This window comes from Actinia tenebrosa, unplaced genomic scaffold (assembly GCF_029948245.1).
Source record: "Actinia tenebrosa isolate PJP-AT-01 unplaced genomic scaffold, QUT_ActTen_1.0 PGA_scaffold3__52_contigs__length_22856419, whole genome shotgun sequence".
Classification (NCBI taxonomy): domain Eukaryota; kingdom Metazoa; phylum Cnidaria; class Anthozoa; order Actiniaria; family Actiniidae; genus Actinia; species Actinia tenebrosa.
Genome location: NW_028292580.1, coordinates 11,637,717 through 11,650,986, shown reverse-complemented (window position 1 = coordinate 11,650,986; position 13,270 = coordinate 11,637,717). Strand labels below are relative to the sequence as shown.

The following is a 13,270-nucleotide window of genomic DNA, read 5'->3' as shown; positions in this document are numbered from 1 at the left end:
TTTCAAGATACAAAGCATTTTAAAGTTCGTTTGCCATCCAGCAGACCTTCCCCAAGAGACTTCATTAGCAAAGTGATATATCAGCACGTGACTGTTTGTTGCGAATGGCCTATTGAAACATTTGTACTGCAAACACTAGAGAACAAACACTTCTGGCAATACACTTATCTGTAAATTATTATTTACTCTCCATCCCCATGATAGATTTAGAAAAGAAGGCATAACAGGTTTTAAAAATTACAGTTTTAAAATATCACAAAACAAATCAATAAAATAAAATGTATAATTTGATTTACAGCCATATATAGATCCATTAACTATTTTCAAATTTGCAAGGAGTTTACTCAAGTAATTATCATTGTTGTTAGATTAATTCCACCAAATAACTAAACAGTATTATTAATTATTAACTCAACTATTTAACTGTTGTAGAGTGTATAAAACAACCATAGCAAACAAGGGGCTCCACACTATTTAGTTTAAGTATCTTTTTATGGGTTTGGTGTGTACACTTAGATGAAAGTGTCACAGTATAGTATAGTAGTTGTAAGTAAATCATTTCTTGGTGCTTTCATCAATCAAATGTGCGATGGTACAAATAGGTTGAAGTTTGGGTTAGTACTTCATGTAAGACTACATAAAACAGCATTATTGCTTATAACGTTCTGAAACCCTTAAACAAACCCTAACCCAAACTCAAAAAAACTTTATTACGGAATGCGCCATTTCATGTAGTCTTACATGAAGTAGTAAGGGAAGCTTGATTTACAGAGGACACCAAAGCATTAATTTTATCATTCAAGTATTATTTTTTCCTTTGTTTTCTTTTCTTTTTTCACCTACTAATGATCTTTTGCTCATGCAAAGCTGTTGTGCTGCATATAATGGTCTGCTCATGCACAGTAACATTGCATTTGTCAACATGGCTCGCTTACCTGTGACTTGGTATGTTTAATAGATAGCAAAAATATTACTAAAGCTTAAAAAGAAAGCAACAAATAATTTGAATGATAAAGTAATTATTGGATGAGTTTGAGAAAAATATTGTGATTTGTTAATGGTGAGCAAGGAATCATTTGCCAATGCCGAAGGCAGAGTGATTACAAACCAACAATGGCTCTATTTTGAAGTTGGACTTTGTATTCATACATTTACTTTATTTTATCAAGTCCGACATCAACTTGGGACCTTTATTTCATGCTCACCTAAGCAAATTCTGTAAAGCTCAATTGCACTTCTTGGAAGGGGTGGGGTTAGGGAGTTTGATGGTGGAAACAAGGAGAGGAAAAGTAGAACTGTGTACAACACTACCTACTCGTACTCCCTATGTATCCAAGATAGCAAACAATTCCTGCATACTTGACTCTATAAGCATTTTCATTCCTATGTTATTATCAAGACATATTTTGTGACAAGTTAATCAGCAATGCCAGTAGACCCCTTGCAGCAATCCAGAAAGCAGCTCAATTTGGAGGGCAAAAAAAAAGGTTTCTTATTCTCAGGATATTGAAATTCTTTTGTTTGATCTATAGACTAAATAGTCCCCTTCATGGTTTCCTGCGCCATCTTGAAAGATAGCTGTGTCTTTGCATCAAAGCGAGACGAACGGTGAGCTGGCAATGATAGAGACCTTTTTTTAACGCCTTAGACAATTATTCACATGTCTCTATCATTGCAAGCTCACCATTCGTCTCACTTTGATGCAAAGGCCCAGCTACCTTTCAAGATGGCAGAGGGAACCGTGAAGCGGAATATTGTTAAAATAAATGTATATGGGAACCACTAGAGGTACATGAAAGGATTTATACAATTACTGTTAGTCGATTGTCGATTATCCTGCAACGTTTGCCTCTTAGCAATGAAAAGTGTTGTCTAAAATCTAAATTTCATCACAATTAATGTCTCTTCATTGCCGATAATGTTTGACAGCTTGGACCCGAAATTCAAAATTTATCAGCTATGTCCAGCATGAAGTTTATGACAAAATTCGTTTCGACTTCCAAATTTCTAATCATAATATTTTAGATTTTGGGGATTGTCTAGATGTCGACCAACTTGGCTTCCTAAAAACAAAAAAGGTGATTTAAAAAATTATTAATCCACTGGAAACTAAAGGTACATAATAATTTATACGCATTGACTTTTACATGTGCACATGGACGTATATCTCGGGGTTGAGTCAGACTCATACCCAGTCGTCATTTGTTTCACGCTTTTTTTGCACGCGGTGGCTTTTGGCTTTTTGATCCACCGGGAACTCACTAAATCCTTCTCATCAACCACAGCGTGAGATCAATAAGACAAGAGAAGCGACTGGGTACAAGTCTGTGAGAGTCATTTTGATACACATTAAAGAGATGCAACGTTTCACTTCTTGATCAACTTCATATGTACACCATGCTTGCGTGTGATGCCATACTTTTAATTCATTTAAAAATTACTTTTTAGCATGTTATCTCCTGTTATTGGTTTGTAATATTATGTTATGACTTGAATATAGACATGCATTGAATCAACCATACATCGTGTACAGAAATGCCCATACATGTGTAACGAAATGACCTAAATACTGTGTATTGAAACCGATATGTAACAAAACAACTGATATTTGTTTTACAGTATGACAGCTTTGTATTAATGGAATCAATGCAGTTTTATTTTGAGCTCAGTTGCATGATTTACTGTAGCAATATGATTTATAAAAATTAATATAGATTTTGACTTACTACAAGATGGACTGGAGACTCGGCAGCTAAGTCGATCAAGTCGGGCTGCAAAATTAAGATAAAGTTTAGTCAACACCCCATCCTGTTACAAGACAAATTTCTTACGCAGCAGCTATGTTGACTGGCACAATGAATCTTTTCTCAATAGCCTTGCATTCTAGCCCTTTTAGGATAGATTTACGCTGGGTTTTTAACCTGGATACTTTACCTCTGGTTTGGGTGACATGTGAGATAGATCAATCAAATCTTTAGTGTCAATCTGTAAAACCACTGGGTTCAGACAGTCATCACTTGGAAGATCAGGTGTTGGGATCCCTGGAGAAAATGGATCTACAAAGTCATCTAGAGACACTTTTTTTATTGGCAATGGGCTCTCTTGTATCATTAGATCAAGTTCTTTAGTCTGCATTGCGTCAGGACTGTTGGTTTTACAAACACCACTGGACTGTTTGTCACTTAATTCTGAGAGAGTTGCATCTGAAATTGTATCTTCATTTGGTGATTCAGGACTTTGGGGATCAATAAATTTCAGGTCTTTTTCTTCATCGCTGGTGTTAAAATTAAGCACTACTATTGGTTCATCGTTCTCCTTATTTGATTCAGTCTTCTCACATTGCTTTGATATCGTTGGTGAAAGATTAAATGGAACATGACTTGGAGCTTGAGGAGAACCAGAATCGACATTTTTTTGAGGTTCCATAGTGCGATTAAGGTTTGGTGTTGGTATGAAGGAGCGTCGCTTCTTGCAGTTGACACTTCTGGACATCTGACCGTTTGTTTGTTTTTCTCCTATGGAATAAAGTTTTGAAGAATAATGCATCGTTTTTCTTTGGTTTTCAAATATTCCTCCCTCCATAAAAATCAACTGGTGTCGTTTGTAGTAGAGTTGGTGTTGTTGTTGTGTTTGTTGGTGTTCTTTGCTGCAAGGGTTCTCCTCTTTGTTTTTCTCCAGGTTTCCCTCCCTCCATAAAAAGATTAACTTAAAGGGGCACTTGGATGAAAATCAATGAAAATTGGAAATGATTGGAAAATTGTTTAAGCTTATCTTTATGGCCCAGATAGTAGCCAAGCAACATATTTTCTTCACAGTAAAAAGTGGCGGATAAAAATTATCAATTTTATTCAGCATCTAAATTGTGAGTAAATGACGTCATTTACTCATTAAACAAGTTGAAAGCTATATTTGCACTTTTGCACTTTTTCTGCTTTTTTTACTAAAATGTCCAATTAGGTGCATATTTAACATACTTGCAAAAAAAAAAAGAGCCCTTTTGGCAAAAATGTAAGTTCTAACATATTTACTGCAATCCCAGCAAAATAGCTTGCAGGCGATTCTGTATAAATCTAAGATTAATTGCTGAAGGAGTCATAGGAACCAATGAGAATGATTATTTTTGAACATTTCATTTATTTCAGTTGATAGCCTGATACGATTTCACATTTATCGTACATAAATAGATGTTTATTTAAAAATTGCACAGCACGACTTTTTCAAAGGAGGAACTTTTGCACTAAAGTCCTAAAGAAGGTGTACCTATTCAAAATACAAATTAAGGATATTTTCTAACTTGTTTGCTCACAATTTCGGCATTTTGTTTGAAGTAGATACTGCTCATCTTGAGCTGATTTAAACTAACATCATACATTTTAAAGAAATACATAACTCCACATTTTAACTTGAGATTTTCCAGATTTTGAATTAAAACTTTTGACCATAATGGTTGGCATATTACTTTATATCTTAAATATATGAATGACAAATTTATGCCCATCCATACAGTAGCTATGAATCTTAGAGTGACATAAATTTATGCCCATCTATACAGTAGCTATGAATCCTAGTGTGACATAAATTTATGCCCATCCATACAGTAGCTATGAATCTTAGAGTGACATAAATTTATGCCCATCTATACAGTAGCTATGAATCTTAGAGTGACATACATTTATGCCCATCTATACAGTAGCTATGAATCCTAGTGTGACATACATTTACGTTCAATCTCAATAACGAATCCAAAAACGGTTTCAATTTATGTTCCAATAAATGAATCATAAAATGACATATATTCATGCTAAACTGTAAACTGTAACAAGCTAGGTAAAGGTCCCTCATTCACACGAGAGATTTTTGCTATGATTTACTTCAAAATCACGATAGAAATCGCGGTGAGCATACCCACACAAACTCCTCGTTCATATTAAAGCACGAAATGAATTTTTGTTCAAACAAAGCAAATATTCACTTAGAGCGACATAGAATCATGCGTGCATGAGAGCCGAAACGAATCAAATGCAACATGCATTTGCAAGGTAATATTAATTTTTGAAAATTTATGTTTAAACTTAGCATATTAACTTACGCTCAAGATAGAAAATTACTTGAAATTGATGTTCAAACATTTTTAGTAACTCAATTGTGTTGACGAGATGTAAAACTATTGTCTTTGTCGTGTCCAGATATAATTGGCTAAGAAGAACACGACTGCCATATTGAAATCCGAGAGGAGAATGGGTACTAGAAAATAAATCTGAAATTTTATAAATATTCCATGACATATAATGTTACTATGTGGTTGTGTGTAGAATCTCACTACCTGTTTCATGGGTTAAATGTAAAGGTGCTGACACACGGTGCAAAATTGCACGAAACCGGACTGTAGCACCGCGTGTCTACCCCAAACTTGTTGCATGCAACAAATCTGAAGTTGAATCACGCTCTACTCATGCAACAGTGCAATTTCATCATATGGAAATTGAAACATTTCCTGCAACATTTTGAAATTTCCAGCCAATCAGCTTGCACCAAATTTATAACTGCTGACCAAATATCTTAACATAGCAGGCTGATACAAGCGATGTTGCGTGATTTTGTTGCAATGTGTGTCACCCTGATTCAAATTTGTTGCTTGCAATGTTGCGTGCAATGTTGCACCGTGTGTCAGCACATTAAAGGCTCTACTCATTACTAATACACGATTTGGCTGTTTGGATCTTCCTGTGGGGTTTCCTGGTCTTGCGTTGAATCTTCCTCCTCATTCTTCTCCTCTTCCTCTTCTAGTTCGCTGTCCTCCACGATATCTTCGGTATCTTTGCGTGTAAGACCCTTTTGAATTAGGCGCGAATCCGAACGTGGATCGTCACTTACGTTGAGACATTTCCGCCCAAGTTCCATGCAAGCACGAACAAACGACCCTTAGTATGAGAAAAAACAGACAAAATGATTAAAATAGAGTAGTGATACAAACGTCTACTTATCATAGGGTAAAATCACTTTTTTGTAGTTACTAGTTCTTCTTTGCAACCATTTCACAAATGTTTCATTGTCTTTTGATTCCCAAAGGAACTATTTTAATGATTTTTAACTCATGGATTCTGGGAAAATAATGAGATATGGCAAAAAGCGAACGATATTCAGTCCGTGAAAGCACTGCTCCATGGATACGTAATAACTCACCAGGTGTTACGTTGAGACCATAAACCCAAGCCTCTGGGTTCGAGAAATGTCTCAACAGAAACTCGAATAATTCTCTTGGGTATTCACCCTCCATTTCTCCTTCGTGTGAGAAAACATTTGTTATCTTATCACAAGAGTCAAAGTGGAAACTTCCTGCTTTCATGGAACCACTGTCAGTCCAATGGCCAACAATAATAGACTTTAGTCTATTTGGAATCTTGCGTCCTACAGAATAAATTACATTTTCAATCAGTAAACACGTGCAATCCGGGACCGCTCAGAAGTGATAATCACATTGAACTGTTCTTACTGCATAAAACACGTTTACTAAATTTGATACTAGTAAAATTCTGAACCAATTGTTAAATTTATCGCAGGTGAAAAAAAGCTTTGTAAAGAGAAAAAAAGAAAAGAAAGTAAAAGCTCACCTTTTAGCGACACATGCTTAGTATCATTCCAGAACAGCTGCTGAAAGCCGTCTGGAATCATTTTGTTTTTCAGCACATCCTCGAGCGGCTGCTGACTTTTCCATTTATCTTCAACAAGTAGGACCACATTGTAGTGGTCCATCCTCTCAATGTTTATGCTATGAATATTTATTAGAAAAATCTTCAAATCCTCTGGAGTGAAGCCCTGCAATATTGATTAAAAAACCGAATGTCAAAACATTTGGTACGTTATAGATCCCTGCCAATATATGTGTCTGTATTTAACTTCGGGGTATGAAGGCTCCAATATCGCGAGTAAACGTATGGCTTGCAAAAGACAAAAGGAGAAAGAGGGGAAATAAGGAAAATGACAATAAATGAAAACACGTTTGAAAAAGAACATGAAAATTAAACAAAGAGATCCAAGACAATAATTCGGAAAGAGAAAAACGACAAAAAGGAACTCATAGAGGAAAAGGAAAAGACATAGAAAGAAAAGTACGAACAAAAAGAAATAAGAGATAAACGGAAAAAGGAAAGAGGGGCAAACACCAGCATTACTATCAGCCGCACACTACGTTCTACCTACCTTGGGTGCTCTGGCAATAACCAGTTCAAATCCGTTTATTATCGGAAAGGCCGATCTTACTTCTACGATCCCTGGAGCCTCGTACGTCCCTTTAGCCGCTATGGTCTCCCCATTAGAAAAAACATAGAGGCCCTCCATCTCTACGACGCTTTGACTCCTTTTTCTCCCCTCATTTTGACTTTCTCTGTAGATGACGGCTCTCTGAAAAAAGTCTTTCAATTCCTGCAAGATAAATATATATACATTAAAAATGTGTCGACAACCTGCCAGTATTTAAGGGGGATATTCCAGATTTGACTAGATAAAAATTATCAGTACACCATAGAACGTTTAAACAAAAGGAGAACATATTTCGAGCATTGTTGATCAAACTGACATTCCGATAAAGGACTAACGCCCGAGCCCCAGTATACGTGGCAAACCTCAACGATGATTTAAATTACAACTTTATTCAACTGTCTCTTAAAGAACAACTTTGAAGCACATGCATAGCTTTGAAGTGGTAATACACTATGTCCGGTGCTAATGAACCGTACACTCACCTGTGGCAAGTTTTGTGGACGGAATTTGAGATGAACAAATTGTGAAATTTGTTCTTCTCTGGTGTGCTCTGGAAATTGCGCTTTGAGGTCATCCCAGGAATCTACACCTGTGTACTTCATAAACGCTTCTATAATGTTGCGCTTGCTTTTTATGTGAGCTGCTTTGGTGGCTAACTCTTTGAGGGATAGTTCCTCATTCACCACCGCCCTCAACAAAGTCAACTTCGAGTTAAGACTTATTCCTTGCAGAGGCATCCCCAGCTGAAACAAAATTGAAACAGAAGATCATCAGAATTGCGCCAGGTACAGTTCTAACAAAGCAGCTGATTGCTGAAATAACGTTGAGTGACCAAGCTTTTCTGGATGTAGGCAACCGAAGAAGAAAAAGAAAGTAAATAATTCGTCTGAGTAAAGAAGGATATGTATGTTAACATAAACACTATTAGTCCTGAAACTTCAGAAAAATATAATAGCAAATGTAAGGTTATTTCTCATTTTCACCTCATTTATTGCCGAAAGGTTGAAGTACGTAAGAAAAAGTGTTCAGCTTCATTTATCTTTTGCCTTTGAATTGATGCCTTTAAGGTGGATTCCCGCTCCAGTTTCGAAAGAGCCGTAACGCATATTTTCAACGCTCTTTTAACCACCTTGCGTTGGCTTCGTTTTTTATAAAACATTATATACATGATTCATTTATGTTTGTCATTTTATTCATTATATATTTACTTGGTTCTGAGTAATTTCTTGTTTTTTTCTCATTCTTCTTCGCTTCTGTTTTGTATGCTGGTCCTTAAGTTCGCCCTTGGCGTGCTTTTTGGCAATCATGACAAATAAATCCCAAACTGGCTTTTCCAAAAGAGCTGCTTGTAGGGTTGGTTCTAGCGTTGTCGGGCTCTGTGGGTAAAAAGTTTTATTAAGCAAAGACCATTATTTTGCAAATTCATATATGGATAGTTAGCTTTTACAACTGATATCAATTCGTTTTCGTTAGGGTTTTAGGCATTCAAATTCGGGAATGGTCCACATAAGCTAGCATGTTTACGAATATAGTACCTTTCCACTTTCCACGAACATCCTCTTACAAGAATCTCGCCACTCCGTTGTGGATGGGGGCGTGGGTCCATTTAATGGGAGGCGCTCCATCTGGTACCTCCAGTTACGACAGGCCTCCACCCGGTCTACCCATGTCGTCGTCCTGCTTGCCTTATTGTTGAGATTATGGCTTGCCGCCACACGTTTTATTTGCTCATCTGTCATTGTATTTCCATACAATGACACAAAAACCTGCTTCAACGATTGGCGGTGGTTTTCATTAGTCGAACACACCTAAATAAAAGCAATTTAGTTTGGTGAAAATATGTTCGAGAAGATGTTCATTCATCATAGGTGCGTGCAGGTCCTCTACTCGCAGGGTAGTAGATTATATAAACTTCTCAAATGACCAACAAAATTCATCAGAGACTAGTAAAAAATGAGTGGAGTAAAATACATACCAGCCGTGAAAAATGAGTAAAAGACTCAAAAACACAGAGTAGTTTAGAGATGGAACATTCAATTTATAAATAAAAATCCAAACTGTTTGGACTTTGGGCAAAACAAAGCCTTGTACATTTTTTTAAATAATTCATGATTCATTTTCCAAATTTACGTATGATTCATTTTTAGGTTGACTTTGCTTTGAAAAATTCTAGATTTCGTCGTTTTCAAGATTTCTGATCATGCTTCAACCAAAGAAACAACACTTATAAAAACGTTTTCAAACAACAGTTTCTTTACCTTGGCAAATGCTGCCTTCCTATGTAATCCTCCGATCACAGTTATATTGCAGCCCTTGACGAGATTTTTGTTTCTTAACACGTCGTCACGCGAAATATCTGCAACTGCCACCCATGGTTGTTGGTCGTGGGTGAAGCTTAATGGTTCAGCTTGGATGGACTGAGCCAAATACTCAACATGTTCCTCATTAAGTGGTCGGTCCAGCCATCTCTGGGGGGGATCTTTGAGACGATCAACATCCAAACGGAACATGCCTGTCAGGAGAAAAAGAAGCAATGAATAATAATAAGAAATATATTTAATTATTATACAGAAGCGTTTATTTAAGAAAAAACCACTGTTCGCAAGTTGGAGCCGAAAACAAAAGAGCTTCTGTCTATGATTACTAGAGTGCTTTTAGTCTCACTGTTGAATAGTTAGATAAATGTATCTAACTTAGATAACTATTTAGTTGACGTCACCTAAAATAGTAAAAGCGCGCCAAATAACGGTCATGCTAATCCGGGGGGTTGTTTTACCAGAGAATGAGTGAATAGACATTAATTTCTATCATCGTTTCTCCCCCTGATCTCACGAGTAGCTGTTTACTCGTAGTTTCAAATTTAGGTGACGTCACCTCGAAAATAGTAAATAACTTATCTAATTAGTTGACGTCACCTATTCAACAGTGAGACTAAAAGAACTCTATTAGTATGTTAGATTTAGGCAGATTTGTTTACCGTGGATGCGTTTTCATTAGCACATTCCTTTGGTTGTGTTTTTATAACAATTGTATACTATACTACATATCACATTACCCCAACCACGTCATAACTCCTGTTTGGCAGATCCTTTCAAACAACTAAAATGTTTTGTCTTTTTTTTAGTGAAAACATTTCTTTTGACCTAACGATCTATCTGGCCAATGTTTGTGAACTATCAGCAAATGAAATTGTAAATTAACAAGTCATGTTTAGCGTTTATAAAAATATCCGAGTAGAAACACCGAAGCAAATGTAAAACGAGTCTAAATTATATGAATGTAGTTTTACCTATGTGGTGAGCTGAAATTTCCTGGTCCAATGTTGTGGCCCGTTTGAGCTTCTTCCCCGGGGACTGTAGATCCAGTTCCTCTTCATCAGTGTTTCCTTTTCTTTATCTTGGAAGACTTTTTTTGAGGTCTGTGGTAAAACCTCATTTTCGCTCTCGTCATCCTCTCCGCTCGAGTCATGTAACAGTGGCAATCTTGGGTCTGACTCTTCTATTGCTTTTTCTTTCAATGTTTTCCATCTTTTCCAGGGAGTTCTCGAACTCTTGAGCTTTTATATTTGGGCTGCTCAACGGCCCATTTCCTGCTTGAAAATCGCCGATTTCAAAAATCATCGTAGTTTTTCCGGTGACAGATAACGAATTTTTCAACCGTTATCTGCAACGAAAAAGATTCTTAAATGAATATAAATCTAAAGTGTTTGGAAGAATTGGGTTCACATGCTCGTTGAGTAGACCCCGGGAAGTAGACCGGTTTCCGTACAACTTTAATGATACATATTTTCAACATACACGAGAAACTTGCATCTGATCTTACCGAAATGTCTTTGCCATTTTTGTGTGCAGAGACAGTTAAAAACTTCTTCAGTCAAGTGTTTGGCCCTTGTTTTTGCGCGGTATTCATTAACTTGGATGAACAGGAAACCATCGACATCTTTCACTGACCAGTTACCACGTGGGGCCTCTTTTCTTTGTGAGTTATTATTTGCCATATCGAGATATAATCTAGGAAATTCACCGGATTAATAAAACATACTTTGATGTAATAGATAATTTGAATCACCATAAGTTTATACGTTGAAACTAAAGTTTCGGACTTTCAAAACACCAGCGTGAGTTTTGAGCACGGTGACTCAAATTATTAAAAATTGTTCGTACTGTGATATAGCCTGCGTAGCTGCTCATGCCGGTTCAATAACGAAATTAGCTATAGCGAATGTACATGTAATTTAAACTGTATTCACTTACTTTTCTAAAGAAGTAGATTTTTGATTCGCTTAAAGAGTAGAGATTTTGAGTGAGCTTTGACAATAGGTTCGTGGTGAAACTTTCGCAAAATGAGGAGACTTTTCAAATACAAGGCCAGTTTGTAGTGGTAGTTGCCTTCAATTGCACAGAGCTCACAGCATGTAGGTTTCCGGAATTAGTCTTATAAGCAATCTGATTGTCAAATTAGTCTTGGAAAGACAGAGGAGAACCAGTGCTTGGGATACTGTGAATGTGATGGAGGGATCGTTTTTTTTTTTTTGACGTATCGTAGTTTCCTAGAGGAATTCTGGTACCGGGAAATGCAGGTAGGTACATCATATGATGATAATCTCGTTGACTGTATGATAATTCCCGCCCAAAAATGTCCAGGCTGCCATTAGCCGTAATAGGGACGAGCCAGAGCACTTCAGAGATACCGCCATTGGATACACAGTGATAGACATGAAGAGGATCATTAGAGGTTTACAAAAGAGAGTCTTTCGCGAGGACATTCCCATTTGCAGGGGAAAACATATCCAATTTATTACTTTAACGCCTCGCCTAGACAAGAGGGAATACCAGCCGCCAAAATATTTTGTGGCAGTCTCAAGCGATGACGAAGAGTTATCATTTGAAATGAATTCCCGAGCAAACTCAGGGAAACGAGGAGAGAAATTTTGCGAGGGCGGGAGAGCTAAACGAAACCTGAATGAAGCGAGTCGAGGTGACTTTTCAGAGGCAATTTACGCACAATGCGAAAATGCGGAAGGTTGAAGAGTGCGAAATCTCCAGCGATGATATGGATGATAGGGTCGAGGGAGAATTTTCGTTCAATCTGGAATATTGAAAGATACATCCTGGACATGTACGAAGATAACTGCCTTGAACAATGATCAATAAAACAAACGCCAGGAATCTTTGGTACCTCAAGAACAAGAACAGCCTTGCAAGATTTACATCACCGAGGTAACGCTAGCTACTTCAAATTAACTCCTTGATCAGTTATTATTGGTTACACCTGTTTACACAGCGAGTTATTGTCACTGACTGTGGAGGCGCGATTACTTCGTTTGCTGTCTCATGATATTTTTCCTTATTTATGTCAAAAACGGCAGAAAACTTAATTAGTTAATTGAAATTAAGTTTTTAGTAGAACCATAGATAACAATGTTTTGGAAATTCGAGGTCTCCACTGATTGCTGCCAACATAGTTAATTATGCTGCCAATGTTATGTTATAAAAAAAGAAGGGTTTTGAAGAAATCCTGTTTTTGCGTTTGTTACAAGCTCCCACACATTTGAAGTAGCCATATTTCAGAGTCTTCGATCGAAAAACGTGTATAACACTGCAATGACGAAGAGGATTTGATTAAAAGTTGTTCATATACTTTGCGACGTCTCGAAAGCTCAATCATTTCGGTTTGTATTTATAGGCTTGTCATATGCTTATTTTTGCATTTATTTCATATGCCGAGTGTAGAAAACATTTTTTTAAATACATTTTCTTCATTATCTTTAACGAGCAATGATTGAACAGCGTTCGAGAAGGAACTCGGTCAGCGCCTGTCAAATTTAATATTATGAAAGCGTGGAGAGAAAAAAAAACACAGAACAGCTACATATCAATCCGAGTACAAACTCAGACTCGGCACCTTCAGCTGTCCTAGACTGATCAAATGTGCGGTATTGTTTTGTGCGTATCACAACTAGCGTTTACTAGAAAAAATAATGACTGGAATAACAGTCCTGATTTTTGTG

At 36.9% G+C, this 13,270-nt stretch overlaps 2 protein-coding genes across 2 annotated transcripts; both read right to left on the bottom strand.

The window, feature by feature from the left end:
• Nucleotides 1–269: 269 nt before the first annotated feature.
• LOC148908645 (uncharacterized) lies at nt 270–3,511 on the bottom strand. The gene is made up of 3 exons (XM_089035447.1): nt 2,935–3,511; nt 2,727–2,771; nt 270–2,063 (listed from the first exon to the last, which is right to left on the bottom strand). Exons 1-3 carry the CDS (start codon nt 3,490–3,492, stop codon nt 2,040–2,042), a joined length of 627 nt encoding a protein of 208 aa, XP_088891573.1. The 5' UTR covers nt 3,493–3,511; the 3' UTR covers nt 270–2,039.
• Nucleotides 3,512–4,114: 603 nt separating this feature from the next.
• Nucleotides 4,115–10,654, bottom strand: LOC116304653 (uncharacterized). Its single transcript, XM_089036008.1, has 9 exons — nt 10,550–10,654; nt 9,519–9,772; nt 8,796–9,068; nt 8,469–8,636; nt 7,743–8,003; nt 7,201–7,422; nt 6,612–6,816; nt 6,184–6,408; nt 4,115–5,921 (listed from the first exon to the last, which is right to left on the bottom strand). Exons 2-9 carry the CDS (start codon nt 9,768–9,770, stop codon nt 5,695–5,697), a joined length of 1,833 nt encoding a protein of 610 aa, XP_088892134.1. The 5' UTR covers nt 9,771–9,772; nt 10,550–10,654; the 3' UTR covers nt 4,115–5,694.
• Between the last annotated feature and the right edge of the window lie 2,616 nt (nt 10,655–13,270).